This window comes from Jaculus jaculus, chromosome 6 (assembly GCF_020740685.1).
Source record: "Jaculus jaculus isolate mJacJac1 chromosome 6, mJacJac1.mat.Y.cur, whole genome shotgun sequence".
Taxonomy (NCBI): domain Eukaryota; kingdom Metazoa; phylum Chordata; class Mammalia; order Rodentia; family Dipodidae; genus Jaculus; species Jaculus jaculus.
In genome coordinates this window covers 2002009-2023594 of record NC_059107.1, presented here as the reverse complement: position 1 = coordinate 2023594, position 21586 = coordinate 2002009, and the positions used below count along the sequence as shown (strand labels likewise).

The window sequence follows — 21586 nt, the reverse complement described above, 5'->3', positions numbered from 1 at the left end:
AACTTGCAAAAAGTTACTATAATGATTAGAATACAAAGACACAGTGTTTTAGAACTGGATGCGGGGAAGCGTGAAAGTTGCAGGGAGTATTAAATTTTTGCAAAGAAGGATTTGGGAATTAAAAAAACCCACTGGACTGGGGACTCCTTAAAAAGATCACCGCCTCCCGCCCGCCCCGCGCCCCGCCCAGCCCCTGGGCTCCGCCCTTCTCTGCAACCAGCCCACGGCCCCCACTAGGCCTCGCCGCGCTCTCCCGCACCCAGGCCCCGCCCTTCCGCAGCAGCCCCGCCCTCCCTCGCACCAAACCACGCCCCCAGGACCTGCCACGCCCACATCTGCAGTCAGCCCGCCTTTCACTCTCGCTAGGCTCCGCCCGACCCCGCCCCTCCCGCACTCAGCCCCGCCCCTCCCTCGCACCGAGCCCGCCCCCGCGCACTCAGCCCCGCCCCCTGGCGCAGAGCCCCGCCCCTTCCTCGAGCTAAGCCCCGCCTCTCCAGGGCCCAGCTCCGTCCGGTCCGCCACATTCAGCTCCGCCCCTTCCTCCTCTGGCTCCGCCTCTGCCGTGCGGAAGGCGGTTGAGGGAAGGGCTGAACGAGAACGACGAGTTGGGGGCGGATCGGGAGGAACCCCTCTCGTGCTCCTCCTCCTCCTCCTGGGAGGTTGGGAAATCTCGGCCCGGCGGGGCGGAGCTCTGCATAGCAATGTGCACCCAGGCGGACATTTAAAGGCGCCCGGGCCGCCCGGGTGCTCAGTCCTCCCCGCGCGCCGCTCCTCCCCCGCCATGCACGCCCTGGCGCGGGCTCCACTCCTGCTCCTGCTGGCCTGCCTTCTGGTGGGCCTGGCGACCCCGGCGCGCATCATCAGCCGGAAGCAAGTGAGTCCTCCCCCGGGGTGGGCCGGGGTGGGCCGGGGTGTGCGGGCTGGGGCAGGGCCTGGCGCTGGGGTGGAGGGTCGCGTGGACACACTGTTTTGCTAGAGTTAATTTTGTCCACCCCCACGCCAGCCACGATGGGTCTCTGACCCACGCAGTGAGGCTGCTGGGCCCCGGGCTGTTGGAGAAGGGTTAACTGACCGGGTCTGCCTTCTCGCCCCCGCCCTGCTCCTGAGTCCCCCATTTACCCCCACCCCCGTCCCAGGCCTGGTCACTCAGCCCTCTGCACCTCACCTCCTGTCTCCCCTCAACCCCCCACGCCGAGGCCTCCTGCCGCAGTGCTCAGAGGCTGTGGGCCCCCTCCTCCCAAACTCCTGGGCACTTGTGTCCAGTCCTGCTCAGGCCAGCTGCAGACCCCTGGGAAAGGGAAGTTGGGTCTTTCTGAGAGAAGAGGTCTAGTTTCACTGCCTCTTTTCCTGTGGACAGAGTACCTCTGGCAGGAAGGGACAGGTCCACTCCAGATCTCCCGCGTTCTTGGAGGTTTGAGAGTGAGGAGCAGCATGGTGTAGGAGAAAGTGGGCAAGGCTGTGAAGGTGGGGCAGTCTGACTTCTGGCCTCATCAAAGAGCCTTGCTCAGCTCATCTGTAAAATGGGTGTGATACCAGTGCTTGGGGAGGGCTTTCGTGGTCCAGAAAAGCTCTACAGTCTCAAACGAACAAAATGATTGAAGCTAATGGCCTTAGCCTCACTTGGCTCAGGGGCAAGAAGATAGTTTTATCTGTTGAAGGAAGGTCTTCTTTGCTCCAGGATAGTCACCTTGTCCTCAAGTGTTGTAGTGTGGGTAGAGAATGCTTGTCTTAGCTCTAGGGTTGAGCTGCGAGGTGGAAGCTGAGGGCCTGCCTGCAGCCCTCTTCTCCTGTACCGTTGGCTGTGGGTGCCAACCCAGGCAGCAGAGTCTCGGAATGGCAGGCTGGAGAGGCCCTGAGACATCCCGGAAGCCGCCCACCCTGGCGCTGTTAGGGATTCTCCTAGAGGGTGACACAGTGAGGGGCACTTTTAACCCTGACCCACCGTCACCACATCTTCTCTGAGCGCTCATGGACTCAAGCCGGTTAGGAAGGCTGTGGGGTGACCAGCGAGTACAACTGTCTCGAACTGGATTCCAGTTCTGGTAGCAGCAACTGGTCTAGTGGTGAGTCTGAGATAGCAGCAGAATGGATGGCCCTATTCCTGGCAGACAGTAGGTGCTTACTAGACTTTCGATGTTGTGCCTGCCATTTATTGTACACCTACTGGGTGCCATGCATCAAGCTTTGTGTTTTTCTTTTTCTTTCTTCCTTTCCCTTTCTCTTTCTTCCTTTTCCCTCCCTCTCCCTCCCTGCCTTTGTTCTTTCATTTTCCTTCCTTTCTACCTCTTTCCCTTCCTTTTCTCCTTCTTTTCCATCCTCCTTCTCTCCCTTGCTTTCTTACAGAGTTGAGCCCCGTGTTTTCTGCACACAAGTTCTTACCTTCACCATTGCCCTGTCAGAAGATGTAATTATGCCCATTTAATAGATGACAGAGTTGGGCCTCCAGGGGTTAACATACCCGAGGTGTTAGCTAGTAACAGTGGCCGGGATTTGATTTTACCCTATGCCTGTGATACGTCCCTCTATTTCTGGCTCCTTATCCATGTCTTTCCCCATCGCTGAATGCTGCCTCTTTCTTTGTGGTTGATCTGGGCCCAGATGGCGCTGTGGATGTCTCCCCCCCCCCTCCCCCCAGGGAGCTTGGACTAAGCTCCACAATTCCTCCTACAGCGGCCGCTGGCCAGACCCTCGGGCTGGGAGAAGGGGGTGCTTGGGAGAAGGTGGAGGATTCTAAAAGGGCATGATGGAAACTTCCCTGAGCTCAGAGTAAATCCTCAGTGTGAGTTAAGCTGCCTTTGAATTGGGGAAAGCAGATTTCTACCCCTCAGCCCAAGTCCTCATCCAGATATTCCTTCCTTTGTGTGTGATGTGTTTGTGTGTGTGAGATGTGGGGTGTGTGTGTGTGTGTGTGTGTGTGTGTGTGTGTATCATGTGTGTGTCCTGGCCTTCCACCTGGTTCAAGGCAGGGTTGCTTGATGCCCACCTCTGCATACACCAGGCTAGCTGGCCCGTGAGCATCCAGGGATTTCCCCGTCTTGCTTCCATCTTGCCGGGCTTACAGACACACGCTGCTGTTTCTGGCTGTATGTGGATTCTGGGGATCTGAACTCAGGCTCTCAAGCTTGCGCTCACGTGCGTTACCCACAGAGCGTCCCCCCACGCCCTTGTGACTGGCCTCCCCTCTCCCAGGCCAGTCTCTGAGCATGGCACTACCTTTCCCTCACGGGTGTTCCATTGCATCATGGCCAGTTCAGCCTCCTGAATCTGGCCTAGGAGGACATATGGTGAAGACTGTCCAGCCTCAGTTCCTCATCCAGCGAGCTTGCCTTAGGCTTCCTTGGTGCCCTGAGCCGCCGAGCTTCCCTCCTAGACCTTTCCTGTGTGCTCTGCGTTCATGCCTGACCCCTCACCCCTCACCCCAAGAGGGCCCGGCTGCACTGTCACCTCCTGCCACCTCGAGTGAGTCCTCTGTCAGCCGCCCCATGGCCTTCTGTTCATTTCCTCTTGGGCACTCACAGAGCTCAGTACTCGCTCTCTCTTTCTTTCTACCTCTTTCTTTCCTTTTCTCGCCCCCCCCCCCATTTTCTTTCAGAGTCCTGGGTGCTGGATCCAGGGTCTCATACATCCGCTGCGCTACATCTGCAGCCCGAGGAGTAGTGATTCACCTGAGGCCGTAAGCCCCACAAGGCAGGGCAGGAACACATCCGTGCTTGTCACAGGATGCAGACTTAGCCCAGGGCCTGTAGTAGTTGTTGCTCCGTCAATACCTGTGGAATGAAGGTCGAGTCCTGTCTTTCTTAGTCACGCGTGACTTTTTATTCCAAGGATTAGAAACTCATCCCAGGAAGCCTAGGTACAGAGGAGGCTCAGAGGCATACAAGGGATCTCTTGGAGCGAGTGGCAGGGGTGGAGGCGGGGTGGCTCGTGGCTGTCATTGAGCGAGCCAGCTCGTGGTACCCGGCACCATATTGTGAGCTTTTACATACATATTCTCACCCTCGCGACAGACAGCCCGGGTCTGCTTGACTGGACCTTCCTTTTCCTGGTTTCCCTCCAAAGCCATGCCTTCACCGCTCCCTGCACTGCTGCTCGTGTGTTTTGTTCTGGGGACAGGGTCTTGCTGGGGAGCACAGGCTGGTCTGGAACCCAGGATCCTCCTGCCTCGGCCTCCCGAGTGCTGGGAGTATAGGTGTGGTCACCTGGCCTGGTTCTTGGTTCTTTCTGTTCCCCTTCCCCCTTTGCATAGAACTTAGAAGAGCTTAGTTTCATTTTCAACTTCAGCTTGGTTTATGAGCTTGTACCCTATCCTAAAACTTAGGGTGCAAGATAATAGCAAGCCCTGTGTTCTGTGGGGATGGAGCCTCTTGTGCTCTAACCTGTGGTCTAGCTTAGGTTAGGTGCTCTCTCTGGACCCAGTTGGCTATGGGTATGTTTGAATGGAGGCCTGTGTGTAGGAGGAATGAAGGGAATGTTAAGGGTCCTTGCAGGTGGCCTCAGGGTATGTGAGCTGATAGGAGACAGCGTGCGGGGTGGAACGTGGTCAGTGGGTCAGGAGGCCCTGTGTGTGCGAGGAGAGGGTGATAAGTTGGTGACAGGCTCAAGGGGGGAAGTGGCAGGTGACTCAGGTTGGGGATGTGACATGTTTCAGGGGATGGGAGTAAATGCACTGGCTGGTTGGGAGAGGTCATTCCCTGGGGGTCACTCATCTACAAGGGGCCCCATGGGGATCTTGTTCTGTGTGCCCTGTTCCAGGGGTAGGGTGTGGGCGCTGCTCTGTTTCCTCTTACGTGTTTCCCATTGTCACTGCCCCTGGATTGGACATGGGGTAGGACTGGCCAAGGTCCTGGACATGGACTGTGAAGGTGACTCTTCCAAGAGATGCTCTGCAGTGGGCCCTCAAGGGAGTTAAGAGTGGGTACCCCAAAGCCACATGAGGTTTACTTTTGTTGTTGTTGGTTGTTTTTGAGACAAGGTCTTGGGCCTTAACCCTCCATCCTTTTGCTTCAATCTCTGCAGGGCTGGAATTATGGGCTTGTACCTCACACAGCTAATTATGAAGTTCAAGGTCTGTTATATTAGAGCTTGTCTTAGAACTTACAACACTCTTTTGGGAAGATGATGATGTTTGCGTTTTTTCGTTTAGTTCACCTGTGATGTGGGCAGGACATGTAGATACAGAATTACTGATGAGGCTCAGGGGAGCTGCCTCATACTGGGGTATGCTGCCAGCAGCCTGTCCTCTTGACTCTTCTGACTGAAGACCATCCCTTTGTCAACATCTCTTTCTTTACTGTCTGACTGTCCCTAGCCTTCCTGGCTTGGCAGCTTCTCCTGGGATAACTGTGATGAGGGGAAGGACCCTGCGGTGGTCAAAAGCCTGACACTGGAGCCTGACCCAATCGTCATCCCCGGGAATGTGACTGTCAGCGCCGAGGGCAAGACAAGTGTCCCCCTCACTTCTCCTCAGAAGGTGAGCCAGGGCTGGGTGGGAGAGGGAGGGTGTGGCGCATGCTCGGAAGCGTGGAAGGCTTCAGAATGCTTGATGTACTTGATGCTCAGCTCGAGGTGCAGGGCCACAGAGTTACCAGGGTTCATCATCTCAGGGTTGAGGAGGGTGGACTGGAATACCTGGGGCAAGCCACAAATGACCCACACTCGTTGCCTCTCGGATGTGCTGCCCGCAATGCCTGATAGTTCTGTTTGGCAGTTGCATTTTTAGTTGTTGTTACTCTTACAAAAGGTACAACCATTAGCCGGTGACATATGGTCAGTTTAGAAAATGCATGTGCTTGCAAAGGGGGAGGAAATAAAAAAGATTATCCCAAATCTCACAGTTAGGTGGAATGTTCACTAGTTTTCTCCTATACATCACATGCCTAATATATTGATTTCTTTTTACTTTTTGTGTGTGCATGTGTATAGTAGGTGTGATGTATGTGTGTGGTGTGTGTATGTGTGTGTAAATATAATGCCATATGTATGTGCAGAGGCCAGGGAGCATGTTGCGTATCCCCTCTATTGCTTATCATTTTCTTTCCATGAGACTGATTCTCTTCACTGATTCCAGAGCTTTTCATGAGCCCCAGGGATTCGCCCGTCTGCTTCTCACAACACTGGGGTTAAAGACACACATGGCCACTCACAGTTATTTGAGGGTTCTGGGGAATTGAACTCTGTGGTCTCAGGCCCCCTCTGGCCCTCACATATAAGTATATTTATTTCTCTGAATATTTATTTATTTGAGAGGGAGACAGAGAGAGGGAGGGAGAGAGAAAGTAAGTGTGTGTGTGTGTGTGTGTGTGTGTGTGTGTGTGTGTGTATGAGCATGCCAGGCTTCCTGCCACTATAGAACTCCAGAAGCATGCGCCACTTTGTGTGTCTGGTTTTACATGGGTACTGGGCAATTGAACCTGGGCAGTCAGGCTTTGCAAACAAGCACCTTTAACCACTGAGCCCCAGCCCAGGCCCTCACATATTTGGACTTAATAGACACATGTGAAAATAATAAATACTTTTTTATTTGTGTTTGTCTATTTAAATATTTTATTTATGTATTTGCAAGGAGAGACAGAGAATGAGAATGAGTACACCAAGGCCTCTAGCCACTGCAGCTTTACTCCAGATGCATGCACCACTTTGTGCATGTGGCTTTATGTGGGTTCTGGGGAATGGAACTCTGGGCATTAGGTCTTGCAGGCAAGTGCCTCAGCTGCTGAGCCATCTCTCTGGCACTTTGTTTTTGAGGACACAGAGAGTGAGCATGTCAGGGCCCCTTGCCACTGCAAATGAATTCGAAATGCCTGGGCTGCCAGGCTTTGCAAGCAAGTGCCTTTAATGACTGTGCCATCTCCCCAGCCCCTGTCTGCTCCCCCCCCACCCGAGGTAGGGTTTCACTTTAGCTCAGTCTGACCTGGATTCACTATGTAGTTTCAGGGTGGCCTCGAACTCCTGGTGATCCTCCTACCTCTGCTTCCCAGTGCTGGGATTAAAGGCATGCGCCACCATGCCTGACTGTTTTTGTTCTTGAGACATAGTTGCATGTAGCTCAGGCTGGCCTCAACTTGCTATGTGTCCTAGCTTAACTTTGACCTTTTTATCTCCCGCCTTTACCTCCCAGCCATTTTTATTGTTGTTGTTTTGAGACATCTGCTGGCAGAGATTATCCTTCTAAAGCATATTTTAAAAAGTTGTTATTATTCTTTCTTTCTTTTTCTTTTTCTTTTTTTTTTTTTTTTTTTTTTTGGAGATAGGGTCTCACTGTAGCCCAGGATGACCTGGAACACACTATAGTCTAAGGCTGGCCTTGAACTCACAGTGATCCTTCTACTACTGGGAGTAAGGGCGTGCTTGGCTGAGCTTGGATCTGCTGCTTGTGCCTCTGATTCTCGAGCCAGCTCCCAAGCCACTAAGACTAAGGAAGAGCCAAGGAAGTCCCGGACAGAGAGGTAGATGGTGACTTCTGACCCAGCTGTGCTGGTTAGAACTAACCTTCAGATTTGGGCCCTCTGGCAGTTCCTGATTGGGGAAGCAAGAACAGGCTTGGCCAGCGGAGGAGGCTGGGCTGGTGGAAGGGGAGCTGGGTGTGGAGTGATACATGTTAATTAGCAGAGCACATGAGACCAGCAAAAGAAGCAATTTGAATTTGTACATACAGGAATCAGGCTGTGTTGACTTATTCCTTCTTCCTGGGCCTGGAGAAGGCAGCCGATATCCTGTTACCTGGGGCCACTGGGAGATTTGATGCCACAGTCTGGGCCTAGCAGGCCAGAGGAATAACTACCCAAGTTTGTTTCCCAAAAGCAGAAGCCCAGCCCAGCATGCTGATGCACTCCTGGGATCTTAGCACTTCAGAGGTGGGGCCAGGAGGAGTTCAAGGTCATCCCTGGCTGCACATTTAACTTTGAGGCTAGCTTTGGCCAAAATCAACAAATGACAACAAAAAAGCAACGCCCTGAGTAAATGGAACTTGGCAGCTGAGATTATACATGGCCAGCCTGTCCGAACTGAAAGGGATCCTAAAAATGGTTTCCTTTTTGACATCCACAGGACTCACGTAGCAAGACAGCAACTTTCTTCTCTCCCCTTTCCACACTCGTCCCTTGTTGGCTTTGGGGGGCAGGAGCGTGGGCTTCCAGTACGTCTGGTGCTCACGGCTGCTCCTGTGGAGTTAATCTCGGGCTGGCACAATGCACTGGCGCAATGGTGCTGTGCGCCTGGGCGCCCTGGCTGCTTCCTGTGGTCATTTAGGAGGTGGGAAGCACATCCTAGATTTTGTCATCCTGCTTCCCTCAGGATGCAGGCCTCCTTTGGAGCTTCCCCAGCAGAGCCGGGTTCTGGGGAAGCCTCCACTGTTGGAGGTTGTTCATATATTGCAACCAACCACAGTTAGGATCTTAAGAGTAATCTCCCTATGCAGTTCTATTCTTTGCGTGCGTGTGTGCGTGTGTATGCCGGTGTGCATGCATGTATATGTAGAGGCCAGAGGTCAGTGTTAGGTGTCTTTCTCTGTTGCTTCTCCACCTTACTTTTTTGAGGCAGGATCTGTCCCTCACTGAGCCCAGGACCCACTGATCTGGCTAGACTAGCCAGCCAGCCAGCACGTCTTGGGGATTCTCGTGTCTCCCTTCTCTAGCTCTGAGATCACAAGTGTGAGGACCGAGCCGGGATTCTCTGGTGCTGTGGTCTGCAGTCTGGTCCGCATGCTCCCACTGAGCATCTTCACAGCCTGATGTCTTAGAACTTGCCATGTAGAATAGGCTGACCTCAAGCTTGGGGCAATTCTCCTGCCTCTGCCTCTTAAGTATTGGGATTACAGAAGTGCACCACCATGTCTGGCTGCATTTTCACTTATAATTTTGCCTTCTGTGACCCATCAGAGAAAACCTGGTCCAAAAGACAGCCCTTAGAGAAGGCAGCCCCAGGCCACAAGGCCACACAGTCAGCCAACTAGTGTGAAGTCCGTGTGAGCGTTAGCTCCAGTCTATGGGTAGTGACAAGTGGAAGGGAAATTTACATCTGATTATCAAAGCAACCGTGGCCATGTGTCACAATATCATCACTGTAAGGCCCTACCTAATTAAACATTTTGCGATGATGACCTTTTAAAGAGGCAAGGAACCAGCATGTCTGACGTGGAACTCACACTTGATGTCTTCATCCCAGGTGGAGCTAACGGTGGAGCGGGAAGTGGCTGGCTTTTGGGTCAAGATCCCTTGCGTGGAGCAGCTTGGCAGCTGCACCTACGAAGACATCTGTGAACTGCTCTACACCTACATTCCCCCCGGGGAGCCCTGCCCAGAGCCCCTGCATACCTATGGGCTTCCTTGCCACTGTCCCTTCAAGGAAGTGAGTGTTTGGGGTGGCAGGGAGCTAATGCCCCATGACCACAGGGGGGGTGTCTTTGCATTCTGCAGTTTGTTGTCTGGATATGTTAAGAATTGCTTGTGTTTTGGGGGCCTTGGTTTACCCACCTGTGAAATGGGAGACGTAAAGTTAGATGTGACCTCTGAATGCCTTATTTCTGCTCACTCAGCCTTTAAGGAGCATAGATGTTTCTCTTCTTCATGGTCCACAGAAGAACAGTGCAGTGGGGTGGGCAGGTCCCAGCGGCAGGCCTGTGGTGGCGTTAGACAAGAGTGTCCTGTCTGTAGTAGGCTGCTCTGACCTGGGCCTGCTTCTTTTCCCACAGGGCACCTACTCATTGCCCACGAGTAACTTCACAGTGCCTGACCTGGACCTGCCAAGCTGGCTGAGCACCGGGAACTACCGCATCCAGAGCACCCTGAGCAGTGGCGGGAAGCGCCTGGCCTGTGTCAAAGTCGCTGCGTCTCTCAAGGGCAGATGACGTGGCGTGGCAGGATGAAGGGCACTGGGCAGGCGCTCTTATCCGTGTGCCCCAAGGCCTGTTCTGCCTCACTTCATGCTCCTTTCTCCCACCATTCCATTCTGCTCCCCTTTTTGCACATGACCTTGAACCGCTGCTGTCCAAGGCTGGAGCAAGTCCCCCTGACCTAAGAGGATGGTGTGGTTGGCCCCCAGGGCCTGGGACATCTACAGGGCTGCAAGCCATTTTCCTCCCTGCACCATGACTTTCTAAGACCCCCTTTCATGCCCAAGCCAGTCAAAGGATGGGAACCAACATGCCTGGGCGTCTCCGGTTCAGACTGACTGAACCTTGGCCTCCTGAAGTAGTTTTTCTTTTCCTTCCTTTTGCTTCTCTTTGGTCACTAATTTAAAAGTAGAGGAACAGCGTTGACTCTTTTCATTCTGCTCCAACCAGCTCTTCCAGCAAAGGGGCCTGAGTAGTTGTCAGTGTTCTTCTATTAACTTCCATACTGCTCACCAGCACCAGGGCTCACTGTCCTGGGCACATGGTGAGCTCCCTTCGGGAGTTATTTTAGGAATGCTGTGGGTGTTTGGGCCTTTTTTATACACTCTGGGCCTGTGGTGCCAGACTGGGGATGTGAGGAGCGACAAGGACCATGGAAGAGGTTGCTTCCAGGCCTGACCTCCACGTCCCTCTCTGATAAAGATAACACATGCCAGGAGTGGGAAAAATAATAACAGGGGCTGGAGAGATGGCTTAACAGTAATGTGCTTGCCTGCAAAGCCTAAGAACCCAAGTTCGATTTGATTCCTCAGTACCCGTATAAGCCATGACACATGTATCTGGAATCTGTTTGCAATCGCTGGAGGTCCTTGGTGTACCCATTGTCTCTGCCTCTCTCCTCTCTCTGCTTGCAAATAAATGAAAACAATTTTTTAAAATAATAAAAACATTAATAATAACTGTTGCTGCCAGGCAGCTGGGGTCTAGGCTCTGGTTGTCACCCAGGATGGCACATCCCGTGTTCAGGGCAGGTGCTATCCAGATATGGCCAGTTCTGCCATGTGACAGTGTTGCCAGATCCTCTCAGCTTTTTTTTTCCCTAGAGAGGCCAAAATTCCAAGGTTTTATAAGAAATCTTACAATTTTTAAATATTGGTAGCTAATTATTTTTTATACACTGTGAAGCCAAAGGAGCCACATGCATATGTCTGGGAACATCAAGTTCATGGTGGCCAGTTTTCAGTTTGTGACCCGAGACCCTGCCTACCCATCCTTTCAGTGTCAAGACCCCCTCTGGCATCATTTCTCAGAGCTGGGTGCTGTGCCAGCTTAAGAGCTCATCACCAGCAGGGTTCAGGGACCCAGTTGCTTTGTGGAGCGGGGTCCTGGGAGGAGAGATGAGTTGTGTGGGCCGGTCTCGCTGTAACCATTCTGAAGCCTCATGTAGAATAAATCTTTTGACCTTGCTGAGCACTCCTCCTCGTTCTTGGCTGTGTGCTTTGTCGACCAGGGCCAGGGGTTTCCGAAGCTTGTTTGTCACGGGGTTCGGGGAGGGCTGCAGTGTCCAGAAGCATGGCTAGAGACGGGCTCTGTTTCTTTCTCAGCAGCAGCTCTCTCAGCTCTGAGCCCCGTGGCTCTTTGGCTTCCTAGATGTACTGTTCTGGTGTCCCCAAACATGTCTGCAGCCTCGGCCCTGCCACTGAATCTCAGCCTTACTTGGTTCCCTCCCTCCAGCCACTGCCAACTCCTGACGCACGCACCCCCTTGTGCATCTGGCTCACATGGGTACTAGGGGAATCGAACCTGGGTCCTTGGGCTTCACAGGCAAGTGCCTTAACCACTAAGGCATCTCTCCAGCCCTGGATAATCTTTTCTTGTTGTTTGTTTGTTTTTGTTTTTTAAGGTAGGGTCTCATTCTGGCTCAGGCTGACTATGTAGTTAGTCTCAGGGTGGCCTAGAATTCACAGCGATCCTCCTCCCTCTGTCTCCTGAGTGCTGGGATTAAAAGCGTGCGCCACCACGCCTGGCTCCAGCCCTAGATAATCTTAATGTAACCAATCAGGAACCCCCAGAGTGAGAGCTACCATATGGAATAGCTGACCAGGACTCTGCAAAAGTATCGAGGCCATGAACAAGACAGAGGCTGCCACATGCCAGGGGAGAAGGAAGAAGCCCGAGGGTGCGGTGAGACCGACATCCTTAAGTAAGAGAGCCAGCTCTTCACCTGTGTTCAGTTCATGGTTCTGACGATGATACGGAGGCTGTGTAAGACGTTGGCGTCCATGATGGTGAAAATAACGTGGACACTGTTATATTTACCTCCATTCATCTTTTTTTTTTTTAATTTTTATTTTTTATTTATTTGAGAGTGACAGACACAGAGAGAAAGACATAGAGGGAGAGAGAGAGAATGGGCGTGCCAGGGCCTCCAGCCTCTGCAAACGAACTCCAGACGCGTGCGCCCCCTTGTGCATCTGGCTAACGTGGGACCTGGGGAACCGAGCCTCGAACCGGGGTCCTTAGGCTTCACAGGCGAGCACTTAACCGCTAAGCCATCTCTCCAGCCCTCATCTTTTTTTTTGTTGTTTGTTTTTCGAGGTAGGGTCTTACTAGCCCAGGCTGACCTGGAATTCACTATGTAGTCTTAGGGTGGCCTCGAACTCACAGCGATCATCCTACATCTGCCTCCCGAGTGCTGGGATTAAAGGTGTGCACCATCACGACTGGCCTTCCCTTCGTAGTTTTTCAAGATTAAAAGTGACAATATTTTGTATACCTTTCCACTGTGTGTATGTGTGCGTGTGTGCAGGCGCACACACATATGTGTGGAGGTGAGAGGACAACCTTGGATCTTGTTCCTTAAGTACCATCTGCCTTTTTTCTTTTTTTTTCATGAGTAGTGCGTGGCATGTGCACGTGCGCTCACAGGCATACAGAGGCTGCAGGACAGTGTCAGTGCCCTTCCCGTACGGCTCATCCAAGTAGCCCTCGACATGGAGTCGCTCTTTGAACACAAAGCTGGCTTTCATGAGTCCCAGTGATTCTCCAGTCCCTGCTCCCCACAGGACGGGGCTACAGGTGTGCGTGGCCTTGGCCGGCTGTCTACATGGGCCCTGGGGGAACTGAGCTCAGGTGCTCACAGAACCTACTGAACCATCTTTCTAGCTCATCCATTCACCTTAAAAAAAAAAAATGTATTGTTAATATATTTATTTGAGAAAGATTGAGAATGGGCATGCCAGGGCCTCCAGTCACTGCAAACGAACTCCAGATGTGTGCGGCCCCTTGTGCATCTGGCTAATGTGGGTCCTGGAGAATTGAACCATGGTCCTTAGGCTTTGCAGGCAAGTGCCTTACTGCTAAGCCTTTTCCCCAGCCCCCATCCATCTTGTTGGAGGCATTCTGTCTCATTGGCCTGGAGCTCACCAGCTAGGTTAGACTGGTGAGGTCCAAGGATCCTCCTGTCTCTCCTTCCCTAGCACTGGGATTACAAGTGTGAGCCGCCATGCAGAGCCTTTTTAGGTGACTTCTGGGACTTGAACTCAGGTCCTCATGCTTTGCAAGGCAAGTACTTTATTCACTGAAGCATCTCCCCAGTACAACCTTTCCATTTTGAGAATAAATAAATAAATGAAAGGTCTGGCTCTGCTCTCAGGTAACTTCAGCACAGGAAGGGAGATAGTACAGCGGATGTGTTATGACATACAGGCTTCTGAGGGAGGCAGGCAGGGTGGTCGTAGAGTTTTCCAGAGGATGGGAGAGCAGAGATTTGAAGTGAGGAGGGACTGAGCAGGTGGGGAGAAGGGACTAGAGTGCCGAGTGCAGGGAGTAAAATAGAGCTGCAGGACAAGGGGAGCGTGGTGTGGGGGTACTGGACAGAGGCTGGGGTGGCTGGAAGGAAATGTCCTATGGTGCAAAAAGGGGCTCACCCCAGCCTGTTGTTTGAAAGGGTGCTGTCACTAGAGGCCCTTCTGATGGGGTGCACGCCATAGAGAGGCTTTGCTGAGCACCAGGTAACTAACTGCTTAAGGGGCGTCAGTGTAGTTTTGAGTCAGGAGCAGTTCCAACATTGTTGATCAGTAATGGGTCTGTCAACCTGAAGGTTACCTCCGAACTTCATTTCCAGGGGCTCCGGCTTATAAGCCTTAGCATACTTGTTACCTATTCATTTATTTTTTTAAAATATCTTATTTATTTGAGAAAAAGGACAGAGAGAGAATGGATGTGCCAGGGCCTCCAGCCAATGCAAGCGAACTCCAGATGCATGTGCCACCTTGGGCATCTGGCTTATGTCTATACTGGGAAATTGAACCTGGGTCCTTAGACTTCGCAGGCTAGTGCCTTAACCGCTAAGCCATCTCTCCAGCCCCTTGTTAGCTGATTTTCCTTCCTGCTTTGATTTTGAGACAGGGTCTTGCCGCGTAGTCCAGGCTGGACTTAAACTCATGATCCTCTACCTCCCAAGTGTTGGGATTGAGACGTGTGCCACTTTGCCCAGCTTGGTAGTGTTTTGGTGTTCAATGTGTGTGTGTGTTTATGTGTGTGAGCGTGGTGTGCACGTGTGGAGGTCGGAGAACAGCCTTGGATATTAGTTCCTGCCTTGCACCTCCTTTGAGGCAGGATCTCTTGTTCTCCACAGTGTACCCCGGTCCAGCTGGCCTGTGAGCACCCAGGGTTCTCCTGTGGCTGCCTCCATCTCATCATCGCTGTGCTGGGATTTCAGGGGCGTGCACTGTGGCATCTGGCTTGAAATGGATTCTGGACACCCAGACTCAGCCATCATGCTTGCACAGCAAGCACTTTAGCCACTGAACCATCATTCCAGTCCCCCCTTTTACATTTTTATTTGAGACATGAGAGAGAGAGAACGAATGAACCAGGGCCTCCTGCCACTACAAACTCACTCCAGATGCATGTATCACATTGTGCATCTGGTTTTTTGTGAGCACAGAGGAATCAAACCCAGGACATCAGGCTTTGCAACCAAGTGCCTTTAACCTCTGAGCCATCTTTCTAGCCATATTTTTATTTTAAAAAACTATTTATTTGCAAGGAGAGAGAGGTGGGTAGGGAATGGGTGTGCTGGGGCCTCTTGCTACTTCAAACAAACTCCACACACATGTGCCACTTTGTGCATCTGGCTTTACCTGGGTACTTGGGAATTGAACCTGGGCTGTTAGGCTTTGCAAGCAAGTGCCTTAACTGCGGAGCCATCTTTCCAGTCCTAAATAATTTTATTTGTGTATATTCATTATGCAAAGTGATGGGTTTATAATGACATGTGCATTGTGCGTTATTTATCACCATTGCCCTCTCTTGTCCCCTCTGCATAGTTCCCTTTCTATTTTCATGGTGTGTGTGTAAAATCCAGGTTCCACATGTGAGAGAAACCATCTGACATTTGTCTTTCTGAGTCTGACTTACTTTACAGCCTGATCTTCAGTTCCATTTTCCTGCAAAGTGGTCCCTGCTAGTTCTCGATGACCCGTCTCCACATAGGTGACGCCCTGGCCCTCTGCAGGCAGGGCTATGTTGTTAAGCAACTTCAACTCTCCGTTCTTTTTTCCATCTTTCAATAGCAGTGCTGAAGAGTCAGATCCATTCTGAATGGGCGCTGGTCCTCTCTGAACCTCAAGTACAGTCATGTTGTCTGACCGGAGTCAGGATCTCCTCTCTAGGTGCTGTCTCCGGCCACATACCTCTGTGCCACTATTAGGTCCCGTTCCATGTACCCACCCCCCCAAAGGATGTGGCAGCAGGAAAGTCAAGCCACACTGCTGTAACTGGAATGACCAGTTAGGGTCCTGTTGCTACCCGGTAGACAAAGTCAACATGAGGTGACTGGGGAAACTGCAGCTGCGTCCTGTAGTGTGTTTCTGATGGTCAAATGCCCCTCTGTGACTAAACACCCCTGAAGCTACAGTGAGGTGCTCCCTCTGTGTCCGAAGTAAGATGCTAGGGCTCCCAGTGGTCACGTGTGCACCAGTGATGTCTGCGGTCTCGGAGACTCTGGCTTCTTTATAATGCCACTTGCATTGTGGGTGTTTACTCCTCCCCCTTATGGGCCTTTCTAGAGGATTATGGGAAGAAATATTCCAAAGGGGTGATCCAGACCACGGTGAGATTTTTAAAATTTTTGTTTAGTTTCTTTTGTTTATTTCTTATTTAATTGAGAGCGACAGAGGGAGATAGAAGGAGGGGGAGAGAGAGAGAGAGAGAGAGAGAGAGAGAGAGAGAGAGAGAGAGAGAAAATGAGCATTCCAGGGCCTCCAGCCACTGCCAACAAACTCTAGATGCATGCATCTGGCTAATGTGGGTCCTGGGGAATTGAGCCTTGAACCTAGGTCCTTAGGCTTCACAGGCGAGTGCTTAACCACTAAGCCATCTCTACAATGCTATGATAAGTTTTGAAAGGAAAAGGATCACATTCCACTACGAGTATGCCACTCAACTTACAAATATTCATAAAACTTGTTTAGAACTCATAACAGAACCCCCTGGGCTATTTGCTAGCTTTGGAGCAGTCCACTCCAATCTCTCTTTGGAGTGCAAGTTTTGTTTGGTTAAATTTTTTAAACATAGGCTGAATTTTGTCCTTCGAGAAGACAAGAACAACAATACTGTGACACTACTGTGATCTCAGAGGTGTGCTGTGCACCCAACACTGGAGACCCACACCCCTAAAATGCCTTTGCATGGTGCTCATTCTGCATGCAAACCTCGGGGTGAGGCTGGCTTGTCTACTGGCTGCAGTTTCACGACTATGAAAACCAGAGTTGCATTCCTCTGTGCAGACATTTCTTTGTGACCAGGGGTTATTGTTCACTTCATGGGGCTGTGGTTGCTCCTGAAATTGAGTGCAAAGTTTCTTGTGTGTGCACCCCTGTGGGTGTGTTAGGGGAGGAAGGGCCGGAGCTCTTCTGAGAACTTCCATGAGCCATATACTCTTGTCCCTGCCAGGTCATAGCACACTGCCTTACTGTCATAGGCCTGAACCCCGGAGCTATGGGGCTCTGTCCTGCCAGCCAGCCGCTGCTTACTGGCAGAAGTCAAAGCCTGGATGCCACCAGTAAGCACCTGCATCCATAGTTACCCTCCCCAGCTGCCACGTTGCACAAGACTTGCTCAATCTGGCCGGGAGGCCGTTTTGACATTCCAGACAATCTTGGGCTAGTATAATCCAATTATAATGATAAAAATCACAACCACACTGGATGCCATGGCAGACCTGACCATCCCCAAATTAGGGGAAAAAAGAGTTGGTACTCTGATTCCTGGAAACCTGTTTCCCATGGAAAGCTCTGATGAGGGTATGTACGCATATCCCCTCCTAACCCCTCCTTGTGAAAAATCTGAATTCCAGACCTGCCCTCCGGAAAGAGTCTTAGAGTGTAGACTTACCTTCTCTCTCTCCTCCTCATATTACTCCTTTTTTTTTTGAGATAATGTTTCACTCTAGCCTAGACTGACCTGAAACTCACTCTGTAGTCCTAGACTGGCCTTGAACTCACAATGATCCTCCTACTTCTGCCTCCTGAGTGCTGGGATCAAAGGAGTGCATTACTATGCCTGGCTCCCTTCTCTCTCCTTAAAAAAAAACAAAAAAAAAAACCAACCAACAAACAAATTGTATGTGGTTTTGTTTGGGTCGGGCCTCAGGCAGCCCAGGCTGATCTGATCTCAAACTCACAGTGTAGCCCACTATGATCTTGAGCTCCTGATCCTCCGGTCTCTATCTCCCAAGTGCTGGGATTACAGGCGTGCTCCACCATGCCCAGAGACAGCAGAATATTTTAAAGATACTATTTTCATTTATTTATTTGGGACGGGGGGTGGGTGTAGAGAGAGTGAGAATGAGCACGCTGGGGCCTCTAGCCACTGTAGACAAATTCCAGTCGCATGTGCCACCATGTGCATCTGGCTTATGTGGGACCTGGAGAATCAAACCGGGGTCCTTAGGCTTTGCAGGCATGTGCCTTAATCGCTAAGCCATCTTTCCAGCCCAACAGAATATTTTAAAACTAAGCTATGGTATATTGATTTTTGAAAAATGTTATTACACACCTAATAAGTTACATATCGTGTAAATGCAACTTTGTAAACACTGCAAAATCAAGCAGGTCCTGGGACTTGCTGTCTTGTGAGGCTCCCTTTACTGTGACTTAGGCCGGAACCTGCATGGCCGTTTTTACTCCATTGCCTCTCATCTGGATACCTGCCTTTTATTTAGTGTTTCCTGTTTGGTGTTACAGCCCCTAACATGAGCTACAGTCTTGAACAAAAGTGGTCAGAGAGGTCTTCCTGGTACAGCGAGCTTGGTATATGACTTTGAGATGTGAATAAACACAGGGCCCTTGGTGACAGGCCAAAGAAACAATCCCACCCAAGTCTAGCTCGGGGAACCTACCAATTTATTGGGGTTACTTACAGGGGCATAGGCGAGGGTCCCTTACAGCAGTGTGCATGGCTGATTCAAAGCCAGCTGCATCATTGAAAAGTTCACCAAAAGATGGGCGTGGTGGCGCACGCCTTTAATCTCAGCACTGGGGAGGCAGAGGTAGTAGGATCGCTGTGAGTTCAAGGCCAGCCTGAGCCAGAGTGACACCCTACCACAGAAAACAAAACAAACAACAAAAAAAAAAAAAGAAAAGAAAAAGAAAGAAAGAAAGAAAAAAGAAAAGCCCACCCGAGCGAGGCCCCGGAGCTCTGTGTGTGTGTGTGCAGGTGGCTTTACCAGAGAGCCTCCTTTTCCCCAGCAATAACTGTGGGGAGAGGCTGTGTGAATCTTAGAGTCCCTGAGCCCCCTCAGTTTCAGTCAGCTTCCTGAGTCTTATGCTTCTTTTCTCCCTATAGGAGGAAAATTCTCACTGTGGAGGGAATAGCCACAAAACTCAGCTTTTTTGTTGCTGTAACAAAATACCAGAGGCAGGCTGTATATGTGATCATTTTGTTCAAAGTTTTCAATTATTTGTCCTAGAGTGCCAATTACATGGTATAAATTTTGACCACATCACCTCGTACTCATGTAAATGGCAATGCTAGAAGACATCACATTTTTTTTTGAAAAAAATTATTTATTTTCAGGGAAGAGAGAGAGAGAACAGGCACGCCAGGACCTCTTGCCAGTGCGAATGAACTGCAGATATATGAGCTACTTGCTGCTTTGTGCCTCTGGCTTTATGTGGGTGCTGGGGACTGAACCCAGGTCTGCAGACTTCGCAAGCAAGCACCTTTAACCACTGAGCAATCTCCCCAGCCTAGGAATCATATCTTGAAACAGGAAGCCAGACAAGAATCCAGGGGTCAGGGACAGGTTTCTGCAATGACTTGCTCTTGTAAATAAGCATTCCAGGGCTGGAAAGATGGCTTAGTGGTTAAGGTACTTGCTTGTGAAGCTTAAGGACCCACGTTTGATTCTCCAGGTCCCATGTAAGCCAAATGCACAAGGTGACACATGTGTCTGAAGTTCACTTGCAGTGGCTAGAGGCTATGATACACCCATTCTCTCTCTCTCTCTCTAATAAATAAATAAATAAAAATAAATCTTAAAAGGGGGGGGCAAGAGATATTGCTTAGTGGTTAAGGCCCTTGACTGCAAAGCCTAAGGACCCAGGTGCCATTCCCTTTAACTGCTAAGCCATCTCTCCAGCCTTTCCCCTTTTTTGAGATAGGGCCTTCCGTAAGCTCAGGCTGACCTGAAATTCACTATGTAGACTCAGGCTGGCCTTGAACTAATAGCAATCTTCCTACTTCTGCCTCCAGAGTGCTGGGATTAAAGGCGTGCGCCACCATGCCTGGCTATTTATTTATTGTTTTGCTTTTTGAGGTAGGGTCTCACTCTAGCCCAGGCTGACCTGGAATTCACTATGTAGTCTCAGGGTAGCCTTAAACTCACAGTGATCTTCCTACCTCTGCCTCCCAAGTGCTGGGATTAAAGGTATGTGCCACCATGTCCAGCTGTTTTTTGAGACAGAGTTTCGCCAAATTGCTGAGGCTGGCTTTGAACTCTCCCTGTAATCCAGTCAGGCTCTGCATTTTGATCTCCCTGCCTCAGTCTCCTGAGTAGCTGGGCTAACAGGTGCGCACTACCAAGCCTGGCTAGTTCATGTTTCTAATCAGCTTTATCCAACTGATATCCCACGGGTATATTCCCATATCAGCGTTTTGTAATGTTTGGAGGCAGGATAGTTTTTCTTGATGAATCATTTTGTTTAATGTGGGGTGCATATTTATAACTTTTCATTATTTTTAGTCAACAAAAACTCCTCATTTAAATTTTTGCAAACACAAATGATTCTTAGAATAACTTCCTCCCAAATGGAACCGGAGAGTTAGAGTGCTGCATGTTTTAAGACTTATGTGTTACAAAATTGTCCTTGACAACAAAAACACAAAACAAAAACTAACAGTGTACATTCCTTCTGCCTTTCCCCAAGATTTTAAAATATCATTTTAAAAAGTAGGCCAATATTCCTTGTAGATGCTAAAATCCCCACAGAAACTGTTCATCACCACCTGGCTCTGTGTGGCTTTAAGATGTCAGGAAAGGGGCTTAGGACATGGGTCAGTGATTTTAGGATTGTGAAGCTTGGTAGCCTAGGTTCGATTCCTCAGTGCCCATGTAAAGCAGGATGCAAAGTGGTGCATTTGTGACATTGCGTGTTCTGATACCCACACGCATACACATACAAATAAATACAGAACAATTTAAAAATAAGGTATCAGAAAAGGGAGCCAGCTCAGTGATAGAGTGCTTACCTAAAATGCATACGACTCAATTCCCAGTGCCACGGCAAGGGAAAGACATCAGAAAAAGAACAAGAAATGGGAAGGAGGAAGGGAGAGCAGCAGTACAGGCAGGGAAGCCGCCTTCGAGTTAACAGAGACGCGGGTTTTGTTAAATGACACAAGCACACTGGAAGTTTGCTAAGATGTGTGCTTTTACTCGCTCTGGAGCAAGAGGTAGTTAGCTGATGGGAAATGACTTTCATAAGTGTTTCAGGATAAATTATGTGTTTTGGGGGCGGGTGGATTTCGAGGTAGGGTCTTACTCTGGCCCACGCTGACCTGGGATTCAGTATGTAGTCTCAGGTGGGCCTTGAACTCATGGCGATCCTCCTATCTCTGCATCCCGAGTGCTGGGATTAAAGGCATGTGCCACCATGCCCAGCATTTTTTTTTTTTCCTTTCAGAATGCCTGAGTTGAATGGGCCTTTCATAACCTCAACTGGCCTATCCTTAATTCACAAAGTGTGGAACCAAGCATGGAAGAGGCCCGAGATCTCAGAGAAGAGATCAAATCACTCCTAACCTCTAAGTACCGTTATCCACCTCTGACTCCTCCACTCACGACGACGTCTAATCACAGAGGCCGTCTGTCCCAGGACACTTCCTGCCAAGGCGGACGCTTCAAGGGCAGCTTCTGCAGTCTAGAGAGAGCAGCTGTCTTTGCCTTTATGCCTGGCCTCACCCCCGGGGTGCTGGCATTGTAGAAAACCCCACTTCACGTAATGAGGTGGAGGGTACGAGTAACTGGACATGATTTTGGTCCAGAGGAGCTGAAGGACTGGAAAGAACTCCAGGGCCAAGAGAGAACACCAGGTGAGGCTCGTCCTAACCTGCGCCGTCCACGTTGCTCTCGCAAAACGGGAGAGCGCTAACCAGTACAGAGGAGCCGGGGTTGGATGAATGTTTATAACATTCACGTGGGGGCCAAATCGGAATGAGAGGAGGATCCATTAAAATAAAAATAGACAC

General features: G+C 50.5%; 1 protein-coding gene across 1 annotated transcript; it reads left to right on the top strand.

Moving 5' to 3' along the window:
* Positions 1–663: 663 nt before the first annotated feature.
* On the top strand, positions 664–11299 carry Gm2a (GM2 ganglioside activator). Its single transcript, XM_004666524.2, has 4 exons — positions 664–874; positions 5309–5470; positions 9163–9345; positions 9689–11299. The coding sequence occupies exons 1-4, from the start codon at positions 782–784 to the stop codon at positions 9842–9844; spliced, it is 594 nt and encodes a 197-aa protein (XP_004666581.1). The 5' UTR covers positions 664–781; the 3' UTR covers positions 9845–11299.
* The last annotated feature ends 10287 nt before the right edge of the window (positions 11300–21586 follow it).

Bases quoted from the DNA above. Each gene is read 5' to 3' on its own strand.
- Gm2a (XM_004666524.2), top strand. From the start codon at position 782: ATGCACGCCCTGGCGCGGGCTCCACTCCTGCTCCTGCTGGCCTGCCTT. The intron at 875-5,308 runs GTGAGTCCTCCC...GACTGTCCCTAG, and splicing joins GCATCATCAGCCGGAAGCAA to CCTTCCTGGCTTGGCAGCTT. The intron at 9,346-9,688 runs GTGAGTGTTTGG...CTTTTCCCACAG, and splicing joins GCCACTGTCCCTTCAAGGAA to GGCACCTACTCATTGCCCAC.